Consider the following 21,618-nt stretch of genomic DNA (forward strand, 5'->3'; position numbering starts at 1 on the left):
GGATGCCGGTCGGGCTCAGACGCTAGGCTACGCAAACATCCACACCGGCCAGCACTTCCGAGCCTTTTCCTATCGAACGCCAGATCCATCACCCACAAACTTGACGAATTGGAGCTACAGATAGCCAACACAAGCTTTGCACGTAACTGCAGCATTATTCTTATTACGGAGACGTGGCTTCACCCGCTGATTCCCGACGCTGCAGTCGAGTTAGCAGGCCGCACGCTACACCGGCATGACAGAAACAGCAACTCAGGTAAAAGCAGAGGAGGGGGGCTATGTGTTTACGTGCATAACGAGTAGTGTTGTAACAGCAGGATCATTCACACACACTGTTCTCCCAATTTGGAGGTTCTGGCAGTCTCGTGCAGACCTTTTTACATCCCGAGGGAGTTTACAGTAGTTATTGTGATAGCTGTTTATATACTGCCGGATGCTAACGTTAGCACGGCTCTCAGCCTCTTGCTCAACACCATAAACAAACAACAGCTTGCCCACCCCGATGGGGTTTTTATTGTCGCCGGCGACTTTAACAAAGCGTGCCTAAAGACTGTGCTTCCTAAATTTGTCCAGTTCGTGGACTTTGCTACGAGAGGAGAACACACTTTGGACCATGTCTATTCAAACATCAGGCATGCTTTCAGAGCGACACCCCTCCCCCACCTGGCTGGATCTGACCACCTCTGCATGTCCCTCACCCCCACCTACACCCCCCTGCTGAGAAAAACAAAGCCCCAGACAAAGACAATAAAAACCTGGCCTGAAGGAGCCCTTTCTCAACTGCAGGACTGCTTCTCAACAACTGTATGGGATTTATTCTCCAGCCACAACCTCCAGGAGTACACGGACACTGTACTCTCGTACATCAGGAACTGTGTTGACAATGTCACCGTCAACAAAAGGGTCAGGGTGTTTCCAAATCAAAAACCCTGGATGAATAGCGAAGTGCAATCCCTCCTAAAAAGCCGCAACACTGCCTTCAAGTCAGGGGACAGGGCTGCGTATAGGGCGGCCAGGGCAGACCTGAGTAGAGGCATCAGGAAAGCTAAGGCTGCCTATAGGAGGAGGATTGAAGATCACTTTGCTGACAACGACCCCAGAAAAATGTGGCAGGGGATCAATCACATTACCAACTACAGAAGCAATAACCAGGCAACATCTAGGACTGATGCCTCACTGGCTGAGGATCTAAACCGTTTCTTCGCCCGCTTTGAGACGACCAAGCCCTCAGCTGCCACACCACTTCCACCCGCCCCCAGCACTGGCACACTAACACTTAGGGAGCACCAAGTGAGGTGTGTTCTAAGGTCAGTGAATCCCAGGAAGGCGGCGGGTCCTGATGGAATACATGGAAAGGTTCTCAGAGCATGTGCTGACGAACTGACCGGAGTCTTCACTAAAATCTTCAACCTTTCCTTGTCATCAAACACCGTCCCGCCCTGCCTCAAAACCTCCACCATCATCCCCATCGCCAAGAAGACAGCTGTGGCCAGCCCAAATGACTACAGGCCTGTTGCCTGTAGTGATGAAGTGCTTTGAGAGACTGGTCTGTCAGCACATCAGGGCCGGTCTGCCTCCCACTCTGGACCCCCACCAATTTGCCTACAGGACAAATCGTTCCACCGAGGACGCTATCACCATAGTGCTCCACACTGCGCTGAGTCACCTGGAGCACCGAGGAAGCTATGTGAGAATGCTCTTTCTGGACTTCAGCTCAGCATTCAATCATATCATCCCGGAGATCCTGGTCCAGAAACTGTCTCACCTGGGACTCTCCACCCCCATCTGCCTCTGGATCAAGGACTTCCTGACAAATAGACCACAGTCTGTCAGACTCGGCCCCCACCGGTCCAGCACCATCACACTCAGCACCGGGTCTCCACAAGGATGTGTTTTGAGTCCCGTCCTGTTTACGCTCTACACATCCGACTGCTCCCCTACCCATCTCTCAAACACCATCATAAAGTTCGCGGATGACACCACAGTGGTTGGACTCATCTCAAGGGGGGATGAGTCGGACTACAGAGATGAGGTCAACAGACTGACTGAGTGGTGTTCAGTTAACAACCTCCAACTGAACACCACGAAAGCTAAAGAACTTATCTTGGACTTCAGGAAGGGCAGAGCAGACCCGGTCCCACTCTACATCCACGGGAGCTGTGTGGAGAGGGTACACTCCATGAGGTTTCTGGGCGTGCAGATATCTGATGACCTCTCCTGGACTGCAAATACCACGGCGGTGGTTAAAAAGGCCCAGCAGCGTCTCCACTTTCTGAGAGTGCTCAGAAGGAACAACCTGGAGGAGAGGCTGCTGGTGACATTTTACAGAGCCACCATAGAGAGCATCCTAACGTATGGCATAACAACATGGTATGCAGGGTGCTCAGCTGCAGACAGGAAAGTACTGCAGAGGGTCATCAACACAGCCCAGAAGATCACTGGCTGCTCTCTGCCCAGCCTGGAGGTCACTGCAAACTCTCGGTACCTCAGCAGAGCTGGCAATATCATCAAGGACCACTCTCACCCCAGCAACCAACTGTTTGAACTATTACCGTCAGGCCGACGGTACAGGTCACATAAAACCAGGACAAACAGATTCAGGGATAGCTTCTTTCCCAGAGCTATCACCGTAGTAAATAAGCACAAAAACAATTGAACCTATTCCATACAGTCACTGTCATTATATTAATGCTGCTATTCATACTGTCATTATATTAATGCTGCTATCCTGTATATATTGTACATACTATTGTTTGAGTACTTACGATTGTTTTTTTTTTGTACTTTTTATATTTTACATTTATATTTATTATTGAAACTTGCACCAAGGGAGTGGCACTCCAATTTCGTTGTACTCTGTACAATGACAATAAAGGCTATTCTATTCTATTCTATTCTATTCCTACTGTGAAGCATGGAGGAGGAGGTGTGATGGTGTGAGAGTGCTTTGGTGGTGACACCATTACTGGGATTTTTTTCAAAATTGAAGGCACACTGAACCAGCATGGCTGCCACAGCATCCTGCAGCGACATGCCACCTCATCCAGTTTGTGTTTAGTTGGACCATCATTTATTTTCCAACAGCACAATGAGCCCAAACACACCTCCAGGCTGTGTGAGGGCTGTTTGACCAAGAAGGAGAGTGATGGAGTGCTGCACCAGACAGCCTGGCCTCCACAGTCACAGTGACCTAAACCCAATGGAGACGGTTTGGGATGAGATGGAGCGCAGAGTGAAGGCAAAAGGACCAACAGGTGCTCAGCATCTCTGGGAACTCCAAGACTTTTGGAAAACCATTTCTGGTGACGACCTCATGAAGCTCAGAGAGAGAGTGCCAAGAGTGTGCAAAGCAGTAATCAAAGCAAAGGGTCGATATTTTAAAGTATCTGAAATATAAAACATGTAAATATTCATAAAAATAATGAAAACTATTAAATGAGAAGATGTCATTTCAGTCCGTGGTGCACCAAAATAATTTTCCTTAATACAGCTATAATTGTGCTAACTTTTGTGAATGTGTTTGTTTTTGCAGTAAACTGGATGAGGATAATCTCTACATGGCCTACGCAGACATCATGGCTAAGGTATCTGTTATCTGAGTACCAACACTTTTGAATTGAGACTCACATAGCTGGCTTAGCATAGACGGTGAAAAAAAACGGTTATTGTTCTGTGTGCTGTTTATGTCATAGACCAGGGCTGATGCTTTTGGGCTGATGGATTACTTGCAGGGTGCTGTACTGCCTAATCAAATCACTTATTGCAACTGGCACCTCCCCTACCTTCAGTGTAGAATAGTTTAGTGTGGCCTGAAAAGCTAAGAGAGGAAAAAGAAATGGAAAAACAGATGCACCAAACTGTGGCAAATTAACCAAATGTTAGCAGCTGCACTGTTAACAGTAGCACTAGCAGTTACTAGTCCAGAAGACTAGTTACTAGTCTTCTGGATGGTAGAGTTGTTGTTGGTTTAGGATACTGTTAATATATCACTGCTTAGGGATTGCAGTCCGAATTGGGTCTGCTGGGTATATTTCTTCAGACACTTTATGCTGTCAAGGCCGGGAGACCAGTACGTGGGAGTGAGCATAAGTGCAGACACAATACAGAGCGGAAATAAGATTTCACAAGTTTTATTGAAATCACAGAATAAACTATGGTGAGACATGAATACGTGGCAGGGGTTGCTCTGGAGGTGGGTAGCCGTCTGAGTGTTGAATGAGTGAGTTGGGTTCCAACCTTGCATTCTAGTAATCCAGAGGAAGCAGCAGGCAGGAGGACAGGCAGGTGAGAGCAGTGAGTAATTTAAGTCGAGAGAAGCAAGTTGCAGAATGAAGCTGGGATTTGACTGTGGAGACCAGCGTCCAGAGGAAGGAGTAAGGTGGTGACTTGACGAGATTGCTAAAGGCACAAAAGAGATCAAGTACTTGGCATGAACAAAGAAACGAAGGGGTGAAGAACTGATGGCAACACTGGTTTTAAATACTGTCTTGCTGAATGCCACAGATGGAAAACACGTGGAGAAGTGTAGGTGTTGAACCAGGGCTCCACCCCAAAAGGCAGATGCAGAGCGCAAGGCCAGGACAGAAAACCACTGAACACTCACCTGGATCATGACATATATAAACACAAAGATTGGTGTCTTTAGCTTTAGGACCAACCAGGTTCCCCAAAATAAAAAAAAAACCTCTTTGTGGTGAACACCTACACATCGAATAAAAAATTAAAGCATGTGAGACTCAATCATGCACACTTTGCCTGGCAAAGATTCTTTTTATATTGTTTATTTTACTTTACTTAACATGCCAGGCATTGTCAGGCACCAGGAGGAACCCAGGATCCAATGCATCACCATAGGGTCTGACAATGAGTCCAACGATTTCATCCCATTACTTAATGGGAGTCAGGGTGCCATTACCTAGTCTGTTAGAGGTTTGTGCGTCTGTCCATGGATATGCCTCCCCCAGACCAGTCATACTGAACGATGTTACAGGCGGCATAATGTTCTCCACAGCTTCTCTAGACCCTTTCACATCTGTCACATGTGCTCAGGGTGAACCTGCTATCATCTGTGAAAAGGATAGGGCACCAGTGGTGGACCATTCTGGTATTCTACGGCAAATGCCAGACAGGCTCTACAGTGCTGGGCAGTCAGCAGAGGGTTGACAAGAGGAAGCTATGTCCCCAGGCCACCATCATAAAGTCGTTTGTTGATTGTTGATCAGAGACATTCATGTCAGTGGCCTCTCAATTTACCGGTCGATCTACCCTCACCTATAGTCACGAGCTGTGGGTAGTGACCGAAAGAACGAGATTGTGAATACAAGCGGCAGAAATGAGCTTCCTCCGAAGGGTGGCTGGCCTCTCCCTTAGAGATAGGGTGAGAAGTTCGGCCATTCGGGAGGGGCTCAGAGTAGAGCTGCTGCTGCTCCACATCGAAAGGAGCCAGCTGAGGTGGTTCGGGCATCTGACAAGGATGCCTCCTGGGCGCCTCCTGCGTGAGGTGTTCCGGGCATGTCCCACTGGGAGGAGGCCCCGGGGCAGACCCAGGACACGCTGGAGAGATTATATCTCTCGGCTGGCCTGGGAACGCCTTGGTGTTTCCAGGGACAAGCTGGAGGAGGTGGCTGGGGAGAGGGAGGTCTGGGCTTCTCTGCTTAGGCTGCTGCCCCTGGATAATTGGAAGAAAATGGATGGATGGATGGATGGATGGTCCTGCTGCAGGTCATTTTGTAGAACTCTGGCAAGTTTCATCCTGTTCATCTTTGCACAAAGCAGCAGATACCGGCCCTCCCCATCATTCGTAACATCTGGTTTAAAAAAACAAAGATGGTGACACCGAAAACACTAAGTTTGATGCCTCAGTGCTTTGGAACTTCCCGTCGCTGATGTGGCTATATCTATCCTAAGTAAACAGTCTGTAGTTTGTATGCTTTTTTTTTCACCTTTCTCCCTTCCTTCAGAGTTGCCATGATGAAGAGGATGACGATGGAGAAGTGAAGAGTTTTGAAGTAGGTGATCAGTCGGTCTTGAATCTTCCACTAGTCTCTAGTTTTTAGCAGTTTCATTTTTAGATGGTCTGCAATGATATGCGTCACCTTTCTAACAAAGGAAAAAGAGATGGAGAAGCAGAAGCTGTTGTATCAGCAGGCTCGGCTGCACGACCGTGGCGCTGCTGAGATGGTGCTCCAAACCATCAGTGCTAGTAAAGGTAAGTCTTGGCTATCACCCCCTACTCTTTACTGTAACTCAGTGGTGGCAAATATATTACGGCCCTTGTGATAGAACCAGGCTGTCCAATCCCTATGCCTGCTTACTCATTGATGTGTTAAAAGTAATTTGTTCTGGATATGACTGTTTGGGAGCCTTCTCGATTTTTCAGTTGATTTTTTTCTGTACTTCTCACATTATAACAATATGTGAACTGTAACCGATAATAATCAGGATGTGTTAATACCTCTCTGACATTCTGGTTTAAAAATATGCTGTGCAAAAAAATATTAGTAAAATAATAAAAGTTTCAATTGTTCTTTGTTATAAACAAATTTAAAAAGCTAACAAATGCTAGTGAGTCATTTCGAGTGGGTGTTCCTCTCCTCCAGGTGAGATGGGTCCCATGGTGGCATCTACTCTGAAACTGGGCATAGCTATTCTCAATGGTGGGAACTCAACCGTACAGCAGGTAATGCTTCGCTACTTCACTGTTATTTATATTGACTGCTGGATTATAGCTATATTATCTATTTTCAAATGTTATTTATACAAAGCATACTCAAAGTAACTGGTACAAGTGTGAAATATAATGCATCTATTCCACTGAAATTTAAAATTTTTCTCATAGATTTTTACCTCTCAGTTGTAAAAGGTTTTGTCATCACCCTGGGTGGACAGGCGACGTGGACACCTACGTTTGTGAATGAACTTGAGAACGATGCAACATAGAATTTTGAAATTGACACCATGGGTGTATCTATTAAAGATATCAGATGAGTTCAAATCTCAGTAACCTTGGCTTCAAGGTCAAGGTTCGGAGGTCAAATTTTATGAAAATCTTGAGAATGCAGCGCAAAAGGGCTGAAATTGATACTATGGTGTACTGCAACACACCTTTGTGTTATGTTGCCCAGTAAGACACACAGTGTTTTAAGATGCACTGGTCTTTATTTACAATTTAGCCTTACCGGGTTGTTATCACCAGATTTCTTACTGAAGGTGCCTCCTCATGCGCAGCCATCTGCTCTCAGTTCCTGTTCCTCCTCTAGGTCCTGGCACTGCTCCCTGAACCCACTGCACCACCCCTCCCCCCGCAGCTGAGGCACAGTCCACGGCCCACCACATAGCCCTACAAATTCCCCTGGAGAGAAAATCAGCCCTGAGTATGTGGGCCCTGGCCTGTGGATCACCTTGAACTTATAAGGCTGGCAAGCCAGATATGACTGGGTGATCTAGGCATTGACATCTTTCATGTGGTGGAGCCACTGCAGTGGGGCACGATCTGAACAGGGAGGTAATAACGAAGAGAGTCCACCACCCGCTGGATCGCCAGGCACTGCCATGCTCTACCTGGTTTCTTGTTCTGAGAGTTTCCAACTGATGTAGACAGCGTGATGGTCAACCCCTCTTACTTGCTGGGATGAAACAGCCCCCAGCCCTCTGCTCAACGTGTCAGTCTGCAGAACACAAGGGAAGAAAAAGTCTTCATTACCTTACACTGTCTGGCACTGCTCCGTCCACTGGACAAGATCAGGTTCACCCTTTTAGGGGAGATCAGTCAAGGGACTGGTGACCACCGCAAATGTTGAGATGAACCAACAATAGTAACCAGCCAGCCCCAGCAACCACTTCACCTCCTTTTTGGCCCCGAGATGCGGGCAGCTTGCAGTGGTTGTGGTTTTCTCCATTTGAGAATGCAACTGCCTGCCTCCCAGGTGGTACCCCAGATACTGTACCTCCCTCTGTCCAACCGCACACTTCTTCATGTTGGCCTTGTGCCCTGCCTGCCTCAGGAACTCCAGGGCTGCAGGCCACCTGCTGCATATGATTCGATGTCACCATGGATGGTCCATGGATCCATGGATGATCATCCAGCTAGGCAGTGGCGTATGCAGCATGTGGACACAGCATCCTGTCTGTGAAGTGCTGGAAAGTGGCTGGGGCTCTAAACAAGCCAATGGAAGTGTGACCATTTGGAACAATCTGTATGGACTGGAGAAGGCCATTTTTTTGTCCAGAGACAAGTCTGCCAGTAGCTCTTGATTAAATCCAGCATAATGATAAAACGAGCAGTACCTAACCAATCCATAAGCTTGTACCTGAGGCATGGGGTAAGCGTCAAACTGTGACACCTCCTTCACCTTGTGGTAGTCCACGCAGAACAATATAGACCCAGCTTTCTACACCACAAAAACTATGGGGCTACACCAGATGTTTTGTGACTCTTCTATCACCCCTATCTCCAGGATAACAGCCAATTCTTTCTGAGTAATTTGTCTTTTCTGCTTAGGCAATCTATAAGGGTGTGAATGCACTGAAACCCCAATGCACATTTCAAAATGGTACTCTGTGAGAGTGGTGTGACCATGCAGGGGAGAGCCTGCAACCCTGTCCGACTGCACCTTTTCATAGTCAACATCCCACACTCACTCTGTGACCAATAGTTCTTGCCGCTTGGCAGGTAATTTTGAGATGGATAAAGGGAGCAACACAAGTACTTTAACTCCCAGTGAAAATTGTCTCAGCCAAGCTCCCCAATTGTACAGGTGAATGGCCTGTATTTGTATAGCGCTTTACTAGTCCCTAAAAAAATGAGAGTCTAGCCTGCAATCTCTATTTTGCTCATCCTAATGAATACACTTAAAAATTATAGACTTTCCAGTCTAGTTCAACCGCTCTACCAACCCGTCATTCTGAGGGTGATGAATGCTTGGCCAAACATATTTGATGGACAGTAATTAAACAGTTCTTTTAGTGTACAAGACATGAAGCCTTGGTCAATCAGTGTCTCTTCCAGGATGCCACTACTTCAGAATATCTGTTGCATAATCCACCAAAAGTAATACAAAGTGATACCCTCATGCACTATGGTGAAATGGCCAGATGAGATCCATGCCAGTGCACTTAAATGGACCCTCCATTAGTGGTAATGAGTACAACATCCTGGGCTGGATGCACACCACAGGCGCACATCCCTTCAAATGCCAAAAAAAAAAAAAAACAGGCCATGATTTGTTCCCTTTTTTTATTGCATGTGGCCAGTAATTGGGTTATAATGAGCTGCCTGTAAGATATTTCTTAATGGCTTTTCTGCACCATCAACTGGGTGTGCCTGCGTGGAGCCCGAGTCCACCATAGCCCGGTCTGTACCCACTTGGCACCTTACTAGAGTACTGTATACTCCTGGACCAGAGGAAGTCGCTGGAGGGCCAGTGACATGGAACACTCGCCCCATCTCCATCAAGCGGGCACTCCCAGTGGACATGTCCCAGCCGCAACTCCAGCACTCTTGCCCCAACAAATGTGCTGCTCTCGTTGAGGGACGCAAGAGAACCCACACAGGGAGAAGCGTCATTACATGTTGGTGCCATTAAATGTTGGTGCCATTAAATGTTGGCAGCCAGTGCACTACAGCTGCTGGCTACAGTGGGACCTCGCGGGGTTTCCTTCTCCGGGCCCGGACAAGCCAACTTGCTACCAGCTCCTGCGGCGCCAGGTGATCCTCAGCCAGTATCACATGAAAATGGACCCCGTTCCACTTTTTCCACTGTGAGCCACCTCGTGAACTTCTCCAATGTTAGCATATTCAGCAGCCTTTCCCCTTCATTGGGCCAGTCTGCAGGCACCTGGCCACCGCCTTATGGAGCCACCTGGCATAGGCAAATGGCCAATCCCTCAGCTCCATCCAGAACCAACAGGAGTGGTCTTAGGGTGGTGAAGCAGATCTAGGATCACTCAATGGACATCAGGAAAGTAAGTTTTTGCTACGACCAGAAGGCTAAGTGCTGCCATCTGGGCCTCCCTGATGATCTCCAACTCTGTTGGCCAGTCTCCCGTCGCACTGCCCTCTAAACCAACTGCACCACCCCTCCCCTGCAACTGAGCCACAGACCCCACCCTTCCACACAGATCTACTAAAAATCTCATACGAGTCTGAACCTCACTGACCTTGACCTGAAGGTCAAGGCTAGAGGTCAAGTTTTCTGAAAGTCTTGTGAATGTGATAATTGGAGAAGTAAGTCATCCAGGACTTTGACACTGATAACATAGGAGTAGTAAAAATCTCGGACAAGTTGGAATCTCAGTGTCCTTGACCTCAAAGTTAGAAGTCAGAGATCAGGTTTTTGGAAAACCTTGCGAATCCGATAACTTGAGAAGAAGGGGATGTACGATTTTGAAATACATACTGTAGGTGTATCTACTAGGAGGCTGAGGGGTACCACCACCAGTATTTTTATTTTAATGACAGATGTAGACTGTTTTTTGTCAAATCTGAGTAAACTCCAGTATCTTATTGTGCTTTCACTGTGTCATCTTTAACAGAAAATGTTAGATTATCTGAAGGACAAGAAGGACGTGGGCTTCTTTCAGAGTCTGGCTGGTCTCATGCAGTCATGCAGGTATAAATAAGATTTCCTATTTCAGGGCTGAAGCAAGTATTTTCACACCTGTCTACCACAGGATCAGTGACCTTCTGACTAATCGCATGCAGATGGTTAGATTAGGCCCCTGCTTCTCTTTCACTGTCACATTGAACACCAGCATTATTAAGCTGTGTGTTGAACCTCCTTTTACATCCTCTCTACCCTCTGCATCCCTATCAATTTTCCACACACCACAGCTAAGTTTGATGATGAGAAGACTGTAGTTGGCACATCTCAGAAGAAGATGTGACAGCCTTTGTAGATGAAGCCCCAGGATGGGATACAGAGAACAACCCTTAGCTCTACCAAAACCAAAGAACTCATGATAGATTACTGGAGGCACAACAAATATCATAACCCAATACACATTGATAGAGACTGTGTGGCAAAGGTTCCTGCCTTCGAGTTTCTTGGTATACAAGCTTCAGAAAATCACTCCTGGTCCAGAGACTGCACTTATCAAGGCACAGCAGAGATTACACTTCTTGAGAAACTCCCCCTTCATTGCCATTCTGCATCTCTGTAAGATGTGCTGACAGCTCAGTGGCAGACAGAAAATCCCTTCAGAGGATCTTAAAGTCTTCCCAGAAACTAGCTGTACTCTAAACTCGCTTCTTTGGGGAAACTTTCAGCTCTCACTGCCTTAGCAGAGAAGAAAACATGATTCCATTTTGCACATTACCTGTTGAAGTTACTGCACTTTGGCAGACGATTCAGGTCCCTGTAATCATGAACAAACAGATTTATGAACTGCTTCTGTTCCAGAACCATACTAGAACTGAACTCTGCCAAACACTTATCTTGACTGACTGCCCAGCAAAACAGTAGTTACCTTTGCATTACAAGTACATGCTTCACTCTACCGTAGTGCAGTAATTCATATTGTATTAAATTCTAGTTATTGTGTTCTCTTGTACTGTTGTGTGTTATATTTCATATCATTATTTCTGTTATATTTGCCAGCACCTTCTGCAAATTTGGTTGTACTTTGTGCAATGTTATTAATCTGATCTAGCGGGCAACTTTGTGTGCTCAGCACTTTTGTTTTTCAGGAAATGGCGAACTGTACAAACTCTTTTAGCAGGGTTTAAATTATTATTGTTTATATGTTGAGGTTGTTGTCATTTTGGCTGCAAAAGTTTTACTTGGTTCTATTTGCTGACAGTATTCCTAGGAAGGTAGTAAAAGGCACAGTTGTAGCAGAGAAAAAAAAAGCCACCAAACAACTCAAATAAACCAGATGTCAATTTAGGAAGAGTGTATGTCAGCCTGACTGAGCAAATGTACAGACCATACACACATAAAGGAGATGGACAATGGGGCATTCAAGACAACAATGAAATAAAAACATTGAAAACCACATGAGAGGCCAATATTCAACATAAACATGGAATAAAACTGCTGGTCAGAGACTTGCACATATAGGATAAATCCACGGAAAAGGAAAACACTCATCAAACAAGGGCAAGACAAAAACACGAATAGAGCAGAAATGCGATGGATGTAGTGATTCACACTATATTTGTCTTTGTTTTAGTGTTCTGGATCTAAATGCATTTGAGAGGCAAAATAAAGCAGAGGGACTGGGAATGGTGACAGAGGAAGGATCAGGTAAGATTCCCCATGTTTATACCTTTTGGGCTAATTTTGAAAAAATACAGAAACGAAAACCAAAATTTATGAAACATCTCTTTTTCCGGGATGGAGTTTGACGACCTTAACTTTCTACCTATTGAAAGCATAGAGAATGTTAATATTAAAATACTTAACTTATCTAGGTCTAGTTAAAGTATTTAATTAACCTAAAGATGGTCAGTTTAAAGCTGCTTTTAAAACAACACAATATTCTGAAATAACCTTCAACACTGTAGAAACATTAAGATTGTAGAGAGCCACCATTTATTTTTCACATTGTTCGTTATAATCAATAAAAAGGTTTTTTGTTGTTTTTTCCTGTGTAAATGAGGTGGTAATTCAGTGTTGCTGGTTTGCGTGCATTATCAAGTATGATTTTCTGATGTACAAGCGTGCTGATGATTTGTCTTGTACATCTCTTGTTTGTAAACATTACAAAGACTTTTGAAACCATAAAAATATGTCGCCACTCTTCCCAACTCCATGAAAAAAGTACAGTATTCCTCTTAGTTTGATTAGTAGTATAGTAGTCAACACATTAAAAATTATAATTTGATTATCTAAATATAAAAATGTATATTAGTGTTACTGACAGTGTATTATACAGTGTTTCACCTTGTACAGTGCTCCTATCCCTGAAGACTACATTAGGAAATGATAAGAAAGCTAGAAGTCATACCAAATGTTGACTTTCAAAATGATTAACACTGTACAAACTGTTTTTGCCTGTCTTTGTCCCTCAGGACTTTTACATAGTACTGTAAATGCATATCATTGATGACAAAAGCAAATAAAAAAGGTTCTGGTAGTATATTTTTATATATTTTAGGTTTTCTTTTAATACATATTTTTTTATTCCACATGACGAAAAAAGCGCTCTTTTCCCTATATGTAATCTTTTCCTTTGTTTCTTACTTTCTTTCTTACTTTCTTTCTCTGTTTCTTTCTTCCCCCTGTTTTCCTGTTCTTATTTTGGTTTACTGCACTTTCTTTCCTCCCTCAGTCATCACTCATGAGCGTGGTAATTATGCCTTCTGCCATTTTCTTGTGTGTTGGTTGGCCTCTCTCGCTCTCTCTCTCACACATACACACACACATGCACGCACGCACACACACATGTTGTGTCAGTTCTGTCCAGGTCCTGAGTGTGGACCTCTAAGGATGTCCTCAACCTGCTCAGTGCTTGAAGCAACTTTTTTTGCTTCAACTATTCTAGAGGTAGCCAGTTATTACCAAAGTCTTCTTGGTGCTTTTTATAATACCTCTGGGTCTGTAACTGATCTTTGTAGAAGATCTGTATTGAAGATACATAAATATTACTCCCCTTGTAATTTTAAGGTAAAATGTATCTTGTCATTCTTTTTAACAATAAGCAAACTCATTATGATACTTTGATGAAGAGTTTTAGAATTAAAAAATAAATAAATACATTTTAAAAGAAAAGAAAATCAAGACAAGGCGGAAGTCTTGTCTTGATTTTGTGGTGGAATCACAGTCTTCCTGCCACAACCTGCTGATCTATGGCTCCCCCTCATGATTTGTACAGTGTCTGGCACATTGTGAAAATTAGAAAATGACTAGTAGTCCCCCCAGCACAGCACACCTCCATCTGCCACCCACACCCCCGAATCTTACAGTTAAACTTATGTCAGCTGATTGTTGTGTCTCAGTACTGGAGATTGTATTGTGCTGGTTGTTAATTGTTGTGAATTGTACAACTCCCCTCTGTGTTCTCAGCCACAGTTTCTGTCTGTTTCTGGCATTCAGGGCTGCAATGAATAGATTGAATATGTCTAACCAGATACCAAATAAAATTGTAGACTAGACCTCTATTAAAGTTGCACACTTTAAGATTTTAGAATAAGGTATTGTATGTCTAGTGAAAGGTGTCACGGGTCATCATAAACCTACAGACTGTTATCAGTAATTTAACACAAACAATGCCGCTGCTTTCAGCTCAACATGTGTTAAAGCATCGTTCAGCTCCCTGCTTTGGTCTGCAGCTTTCCAGTTTGGGTTTTAAACATTAACATTCACCAGGTCACCCAGCAATTAGGGATAGGGTTAATTTCATTTTAGTCATGTGGTAAACAAACCTTTCAATTCTCTTACTTGTTTTTTTCACCTCACAGTTCTGATATAATATTTTAAAAAGGTTACATGTATATAGTTGTTAAAAAGAAAGTACGCCCCCTTTGAATGCAAAGATCATAATTTTCTTTATCAGGTTCTAAAATGATTAAATGAACAACACATGGCATATTGAATGATGTCATTTATTTAACACACTTTAAGACAAAATGCAGAAGCAGCGTGTGATTATTGGATCTGCAATAACTGACAAGAAATATCCAGAAAAGTCCAGCCATGGCAATTCAATCAGAATGGATTCTGGACTTTGACTGGGCCATTGCAAAACCTTGATAGTTTTGTTTTTTAGCTGTTCTCTTGTAGATTTGCTAATGTACTTTACTCATTAACCCGTTGCATTGGCCCTGTTTGGGCTGTCGAACAGAAGGCCTCCCAAATATTTGACTCGAGAATGGTGGTATACAGAGGAGTTCATGTTGTCTGCAAGGTGCGCTGGTCCTGTGGCTGCCCCTTCACCACTGTGCCTATAGTAGTTGATATGAAGCGTTTGTGTCGATATGTTGTTTGGTTTCGCCTGGTGTGCATTATGGACTGACATCTCCAGTTTGGCCTTGCATGCCTTAAAAACATTCGGCGTCATTTACAACAGTGTGTATTCAGAAATCAGTGATTCATGAATCTTTTGTGCCTGAATTTGTTTGTACTATATGAACATCCACTCCTTAAAAAATTGGCAACTATTTTGAGCGTTTCCCACTTGCGAATAGTCTCTGTCACCGCTGTTTCCACTGATGTTTTCTCTTTGGCACTGTGTTAATACAGATATGAAATCTCCCAACAAGCAAACTGCCAAAACTTCAGCTTTTGTAGTCATATTTGACAATGATCAGTTAATAAATTACACTGCCTTAGCAGCACCTGGCTGCTAATTACCCTTAATCCTAAAGATGCTCTTAGTTCTAACATAAATTTACTGTGGTGTATCACATCGTTGAAAAGCTGAGTTTGATTTCTCTAGCCAAAACCAGGCCTTACTACTGTCACACCTGTTTCCAATCAAGAAATCACATAAATAAGACCTCCCTGACAAAGTAGAGTACACCAAAAGATCCTCAAAACCAGATATCATGCTGCCATCCAAGGAAATTTAGGAACAGGTGACAAAAAAAGTAATTAAGATCTCTCAGTCTGGAAAAGGAAAAGCCATTTCTTAAACCTGTAGGACTTGAACGAACCACAGTGAGAGCCATTATCGACAGATAGCGAAAACAAGGAACAGTGGCAAACCTTCTCAGGAGTGACCAGCCGACCAAAGGTAACCCAAGACCGCAGCAACAACTCATCTAAGAGGTGACAAAGACCCCAGAACAACATCAGGCCTCATTTGCCTCAGTTTGTGTTCATGACTCCATCATAAGAAAGAGACTGGGCAAAAATGGCCTTCATGGCAGAGTTCCAAGACAAATCCACTGCTGGTAAAAGGAACATAAAGGCTTGTCTCAGTTTTGCCTGAAAACATCTTGATGATACCCAAGACCTTTGGGAAAATAGTCTGGGGACTGACTGATGAGACAAAAGTTTAACTTTTTAGAAGGTGTGTGTCCCGTTAGATCTGGTGTAAAAGTAACACAGCATTTCAGAAAAGAAAATCATACCAACAGTAAAATATGGTGATGGTAGTGTGATGTTCCAGGACTGTTTTGCTGCCTCAGGACGGAAGACTTGTGGTTTAAATGGAACCATGAATTCTGTTGTCTACCAAAACATCCTGAAGGAGAATGTCCGGACATATGTTTGTGTCCCCAAGCTGAAGTGCATTTGGGTTCTGCAGCATGACAATGATCCAAAATACACCAGCAAGTCCACCTCTTAATACTTACAAAGTGGCTTAATGAAAGTCCTGACCTGAATTCCACTGAGATGCTGTGGCTCATTGCCAGTTTGATAATCTGAAACATCTAAATGTGAAAAACGTATAAAAAATAGGAGCTCAAGAAGGGGGCAAACAGTTCTTCACACCACTGTATATCCGTGATCTCATTCTTATAGTCACTACCCGTAGCTCATGATCATAGGTGAGGGTAGGGATGTAGATCGACCAGTAAGTTCACAAAAGAAATGTAGACTGGCTGGGCAAACTCCCACTCACTCTGAAATATCCGTAGGAGGATGAAGAGCTGGTCCAGTGTTCCACGACCAGTACGAAAACAGCACTGTTCCTCCTGTATCCGAGGTTTGACTAATCAGAATCAGAATCAGAAAGGGTTTTATTGCCAAATGTTGAGCAGGTTTACAACATTAGGAAATTGCTGCGGTGCTTCAGTGCAAACATACTGTCATAAAAATATAAAAATAAGAATAAGAATTAAAAGTGCTAAGTGGATAGATATATACATGATATATACATGAGTGCAGGTGGTGATCAGTGCCAAACATGGAATGATGCAGTGAACACAGCGTAGGGTCATGTGTTAGTGGTGGGAACAGTCATACGGTTTAATTAATTAATTAATTAATTAATTAATTAATTAACTTTCCACCACACTAGACCTTCCCAGAGAGGCTGAGGAGTGTGATCCCCCTGTGGTTGAAGTACACACTCTAGCCCACCTTCTTAAAGCCCCCAGAGGCACATCTGCAGATTTCCATGCAATGCGTCAACCAGGACAACCCAGGGCCTTTAGGAATTTAGGATTCCTAACCACTTTGAGGCAGTCTTTTTCCATGGCCTCACTGAACTCCTCCCACACATAAGATTTTGCTTCATCTATCACCCGAGCACAAAAACAGCTGAAAGGTATGTGGCTCTGCTGGTACCTGTCAGCTGCTTCCAAAGTCCCTAAGGCTACACAAGCCCTGTAGGACTTCTTCAGCTTGATCGCTCCCTTCATCTCCAGCACCCACCATCTGGTTTGGGGATTACCATCATAACAGGTACCAACCACCTTGCCCCTTTCAGCATGCCCAACAATGGAGGTTGTTGAGCAACCTCCAACAACCTCCAGCAGCATTCCTTCGTCCCTCGGAAGGCTGGAGGTGAGAGTCGAAGATCTCATGAACCAGGGCTTCTGGCAGGTGTTTTCAGCACACCTTCACAATTCTGTCCAGCATCCTTCGCCGCCACCTGATTAAACCAACCGCCAGGTGATGATCAGTTGACAGCTGACACTGTCACAAAATCAATCACGGACTAGTGGACCTGATCATTGAAGTTTCCCAGTAGGACATCTCAGTCACCAGATGAAGCACCCCACCCAGTGACTCCAAGAAGGCTGGGTACTCTGAACTGTTGTTTGTGCTTATGCGCCAAACGACCAAACCCATTCCCTGACCTGAAGGCACAGTGAAACAACTTCCACCAGCCAAAACCACAATGTACAGGCACAATGTAAATAATGAAACAGTACGTCTTGTGTTGTTGTTCATCTTAAGATGGATTTCACTAATTTTAAGACCTGATAAGGTTTTTTTTTATGACCTAATTATGTAAAGCCTTCAAATTGAAAGGGGATGTACTTTCTTCTTCATGACTATACACACAGAGATACTCACACATTATATATGTATATATATGCACTGCTTAAAGTTAAAGGAACACTTTGAAAACATTGGATCCCAATGGGGTAAAAACCATGCTAGATATCTACTAATCTACTAATATGAACTGGGTAATGTGTTAGCAATGAAAGGACATTCATTGGAAATGAAACCAATGAAATCAGAGTGAAAAAATAATGTGCGCAGTTTAGTCCATTTTGCTGACATTTCCTTGCAGCAACTCAAACTTGGTAGTTTGTGTGGCCCCCACATGCTTGTATGTATGCCTAACAACATTAGCACATGTTCCTAATGAGATTAAGCACAGTGTCCTGGGGGATCTCCTCCCAGATCAAGACCAGGCCATCAGTGAGCTCCTGGGCCGTTGGAGGTGCAATCTAACAAGGTTGGATGGACTGAATGTAGTACATTTTACAAGTACCTGAGGTATACTGTTGGATTAGGTCTGGTGAACATAGGGGCCTGACTAGTCAGTGGTATCACGTCTTTCATCCTCCAGGAACAGCTTGCATACTCTCACCACATGAGGCCATTGTCATGCACCAGGACCCACTGAACGACCATAGCGTCTGACAGGGCCTGACTTCCAATAGGTATCATCCCGATACCTGTTGGCAGTCAGGGTGCTATAGAGATTGAAAATGTGACATCATTCAGGGGTAAAACCGCAAAGGATTCTGGGAACACGTGGCAAGCGGTACTAGCGCACGCAGGCTTTCAATTGAAAACAGTCACACAGCGATAAAAAGAAATGCAAAAAATGTCAAGAAGCTGTTGTATTATTAACTGCAATAGCCGGTCGCATGACAGCCACGGGAAGCCGACGGGTAAAGAGATCGGTTGTTATCGGATTACGTCGTTGAAGAGAAATTGTTCGAGCCATGTTTCCGAAGTAACAAATAGCCGACGGATGGCCTGGATTGCAGCCATTCTAAGACCAAATATAAGGTCCCAGAACACTCCAGCTCACATGTTAGTCTGCTCCAAGCATTTACACAAAGGTCAGTGTTTTGTAGTAGGTAATACGTCATTTTTCATAACATAACTGGTGATATAGGTTACAAGCAAGTCTGGCACTGAACAGAAATTGTCGCACTATGCTCTTTTGTTTTATTGTGCATAAATAGTGAATTGTCCTGACAGAATATTGCGTTTCGCTTCTGTTATTACCATGGTACAATGACAAAAACATATACTTTTATTCACAGGATAAAACAGTTGTTTTGTATCACTAATTGCCCAGTACGATTACAGCATACAATATTATTGTCACTGCTACATTTCTGTAATGCTACCAGAAATTATTTCCACTACTAATTAATTACCGTTGAGCTCAAAGGTCCTATTAATAAACGGTTAACGAATGTGTATTTATCAAGACGATTTGTGAGACTGGTAAACTTACCTTTGTTCGTACGATGGTCTTTCGTTCTACACGGTGCATTTCAAGGTCCTGTACCCATTCGTCGGTAAACTGTACCTGGGCTTGTTGCAGTGACCTGAAGTTACTAAACTTCATGAGTGTATGCACTCACTCCAAGAACCATATAATTATAAATCTGAGCGTGGTGAAAGTTGGGCAGCACGCTAACATCTTTTGTCCCTCTGTGTGCTCGTGAGGGTCTGACCCTTTCACACCTTTGATTTTTTCCTCGTATCTTTTCTTTGACTTTTCATCAAGTCTGTCTTTGTACGGACCGGCATTGTTCTCCTTCGTTTTGTACATACCTTTTTTGGGGGGGCAAAGAAAAAGCAAGAAGGTATTGGAACCGGAGAATGAACGTTTTGCGGTGATGCAAATGCTTGCGTTTGATGCATTGCTTTGATTGTTTTGCCACTAGTACCCGGCATGCGATGCGCGAAAGTCACGTGGTCTGTCAATCTCTATTGCCTATCCTGTTGGTCTGTGTGTTTGTCCATCAATATGCCTTCTCAGACTATCACTGACCCATCACTACACCATTCATGCTGATGTTACAGGCAGCATAACGTTCTCCACTGCGTCTCCAGACCCTTTCATGTCTGTCACACGTGTCAAGGTTAACTTAATCTCATCTGTGAAAAGCTGAAATGCTGAATGGTGTTACTGGCAGCATAACATATGATTGTTTGGCCGATAAGTTCACGCCAGTGACCATTTTGTAGGTCTGGCAGTGCTCAACGTGTTCCTACTGATGGGTTATGGTCCTTTTACAGTGCAGTCCTTCTAGAATAGCTCCCTATCTTCTGAAATCTCCTCCATGCTCTTGACTGTGCTAGGAGACACAGCAAATGTTCTGGAAATGGCATGTATTAATGTGCATCCTGAAGGATTTGAACTACTTGTCCCCTGTAGGGTCAGCTCTATAAGATAACACCAAAGCAGCTAAACTGATCAACAACACTCTCTGTTACTTAACTCACTATACCATATACCATATACCGTAGGTTAACTGCCTTGATGGTATCTTGATGGTATACTTGGATTAAAAAGTGTTCCTTTAATTTATATATAATGTGTGTGTATGTATGTATGTATAAAATAAACTAATTAATTGCAGCCCTTCTCATTTCTAATCTTTGTACATTTCGCCCTCTTCAGTCTCCCTTCCTTTTCTTTTTCCTTTTGAATGTTGCACTTGAGACATGAAAGTGGCTGTTTTTGGCCATGCTGCTCCGCCAGTTTTGTGAAATCTGAACCATCTTTTCTTCCTTACCCTCTTTTTCTCTCCATTTACTGGCTGAGATGTGTTCTGTACTCACTGTATTTGTTCATTGTATGTTAACAAAACTTGAATAACCATGATCTTATAACTGATTTTTTTAGATTTTATGTTTGAACTTATTTTCACCCCAGTATTGTGTCTTAAGCTCATGGTTTGGTTGTATATCTTGTATGTGTGTCTATAAATTGTAACATTTTTAAAAGACTAGAAGTGCTTTCATTTTTATCTTTAGTCAGTTTTAAGCAAGCCTTTAACATACCTATGTTATTGCCTTTACACTACCAGTTGTTTAAGTTTCATTGTAAGGACATGAAAAGACAAAGAATTAGGGAACTGTTGGCTGTTATTTATACATTTGTGTTGATGCTGTTGATCTGTGATCTACTAACAATTTATATACAAAGGCACCACCAATTGATTTTATTGACAGCATTCTTCCAAGACCAGTGCAAATATGTGCGTGAGGGAGTAACAGTACACCAGTAGAAAGTGTAAGTGCAGGTTTTACATTTGTGCGTTTCTCTGAAAAAGTATAGTAAGTGAGATCAATGTGGGGAGGCTGGAGGAGAATCTATATTATTCATATAAAAGCATATACATATGTTAGAAATTTTTCTCTTCTTTTTTGTGGTCTTCAGGACTGAGACTCCAGACCATTTATAAATCTAACCCTAAGTCTTATGATTGAGCTATTTTATCCATCCAAGAATTTAATCCTGCCATTGTAGCGCAAGGTGATTATGTAGAAATCCATGGGGGAAAAAAACCTTGGCTCGCATGAGCTGTGCTCTCAGTAAACAATGTGGAATTGTTTGGCCAGAGAAGTTCACACCAGTAGCGTGCTGGGGGTCAATTTTTAGGTCTCTGGTAGTCCTCATCCTGTTCCTCCTTGCACAAAGGAAAATAGCCCAGTTTAAGTCCAGCTTATAGTTCTGTTTAGAATAAATTAATGTGTTAACGTGTGAACTATTGTTACCCATCTGCTGTAAAAGGCT

General features: G+C 43.4%; 1 protein-coding gene across 1 annotated transcript in view; it reads left to right on the plus strand.

Annotated features, from left to right (window-relative positions):
• The window catches only part of LOC146663001 (ryanodine receptor 2-like), a 313,610-nt gene that overhangs the window by 229,941 nt on the left and 62,051 nt on the right, over positions 1 to 21,618 (plus strand). The window contains exons 83-89 of the mRNA XM_085415589.1: positions 3,533 to 3,584; positions 5,961 to 6,008; positions 6,109 to 6,208; positions 6,600 to 6,679; positions 10,534 to 10,610; positions 12,172 to 12,245; positions 13,273 to 13,290. Coding sequence (XP_085271715.1) covers positions 3,533 to 3,584; positions 5,961 to 6,008; positions 6,109 to 6,208; positions 6,600 to 6,679; positions 10,534 to 10,610; positions 12,172 to 12,245; positions 13,273 to 13,290 — 449 coding nt within the window. The remainder of the gene's footprint in view (positions 1 to 3,532; positions 3,585 to 5,960; positions 6,009 to 6,108; positions 6,209 to 6,599; positions 6,680 to 10,533; positions 10,611 to 12,171; positions 12,246 to 13,272; positions 13,291 to 21,618) is intronic.

Source organism: Rhamphochromis longiceps, linkage group LG8 (assembly GCF_057381845.1).
Source record: "Rhamphochromis longiceps isolate RC_006_pf linkage group LG8, R_longiceps_female_GT1.1, whole genome shotgun sequence".
In the NCBI taxonomy this organism is placed as follows: Eukaryota; Metazoa; Chordata; class Actinopteri; order Cichliformes; family Cichlidae; genus Rhamphochromis; species Rhamphochromis longiceps.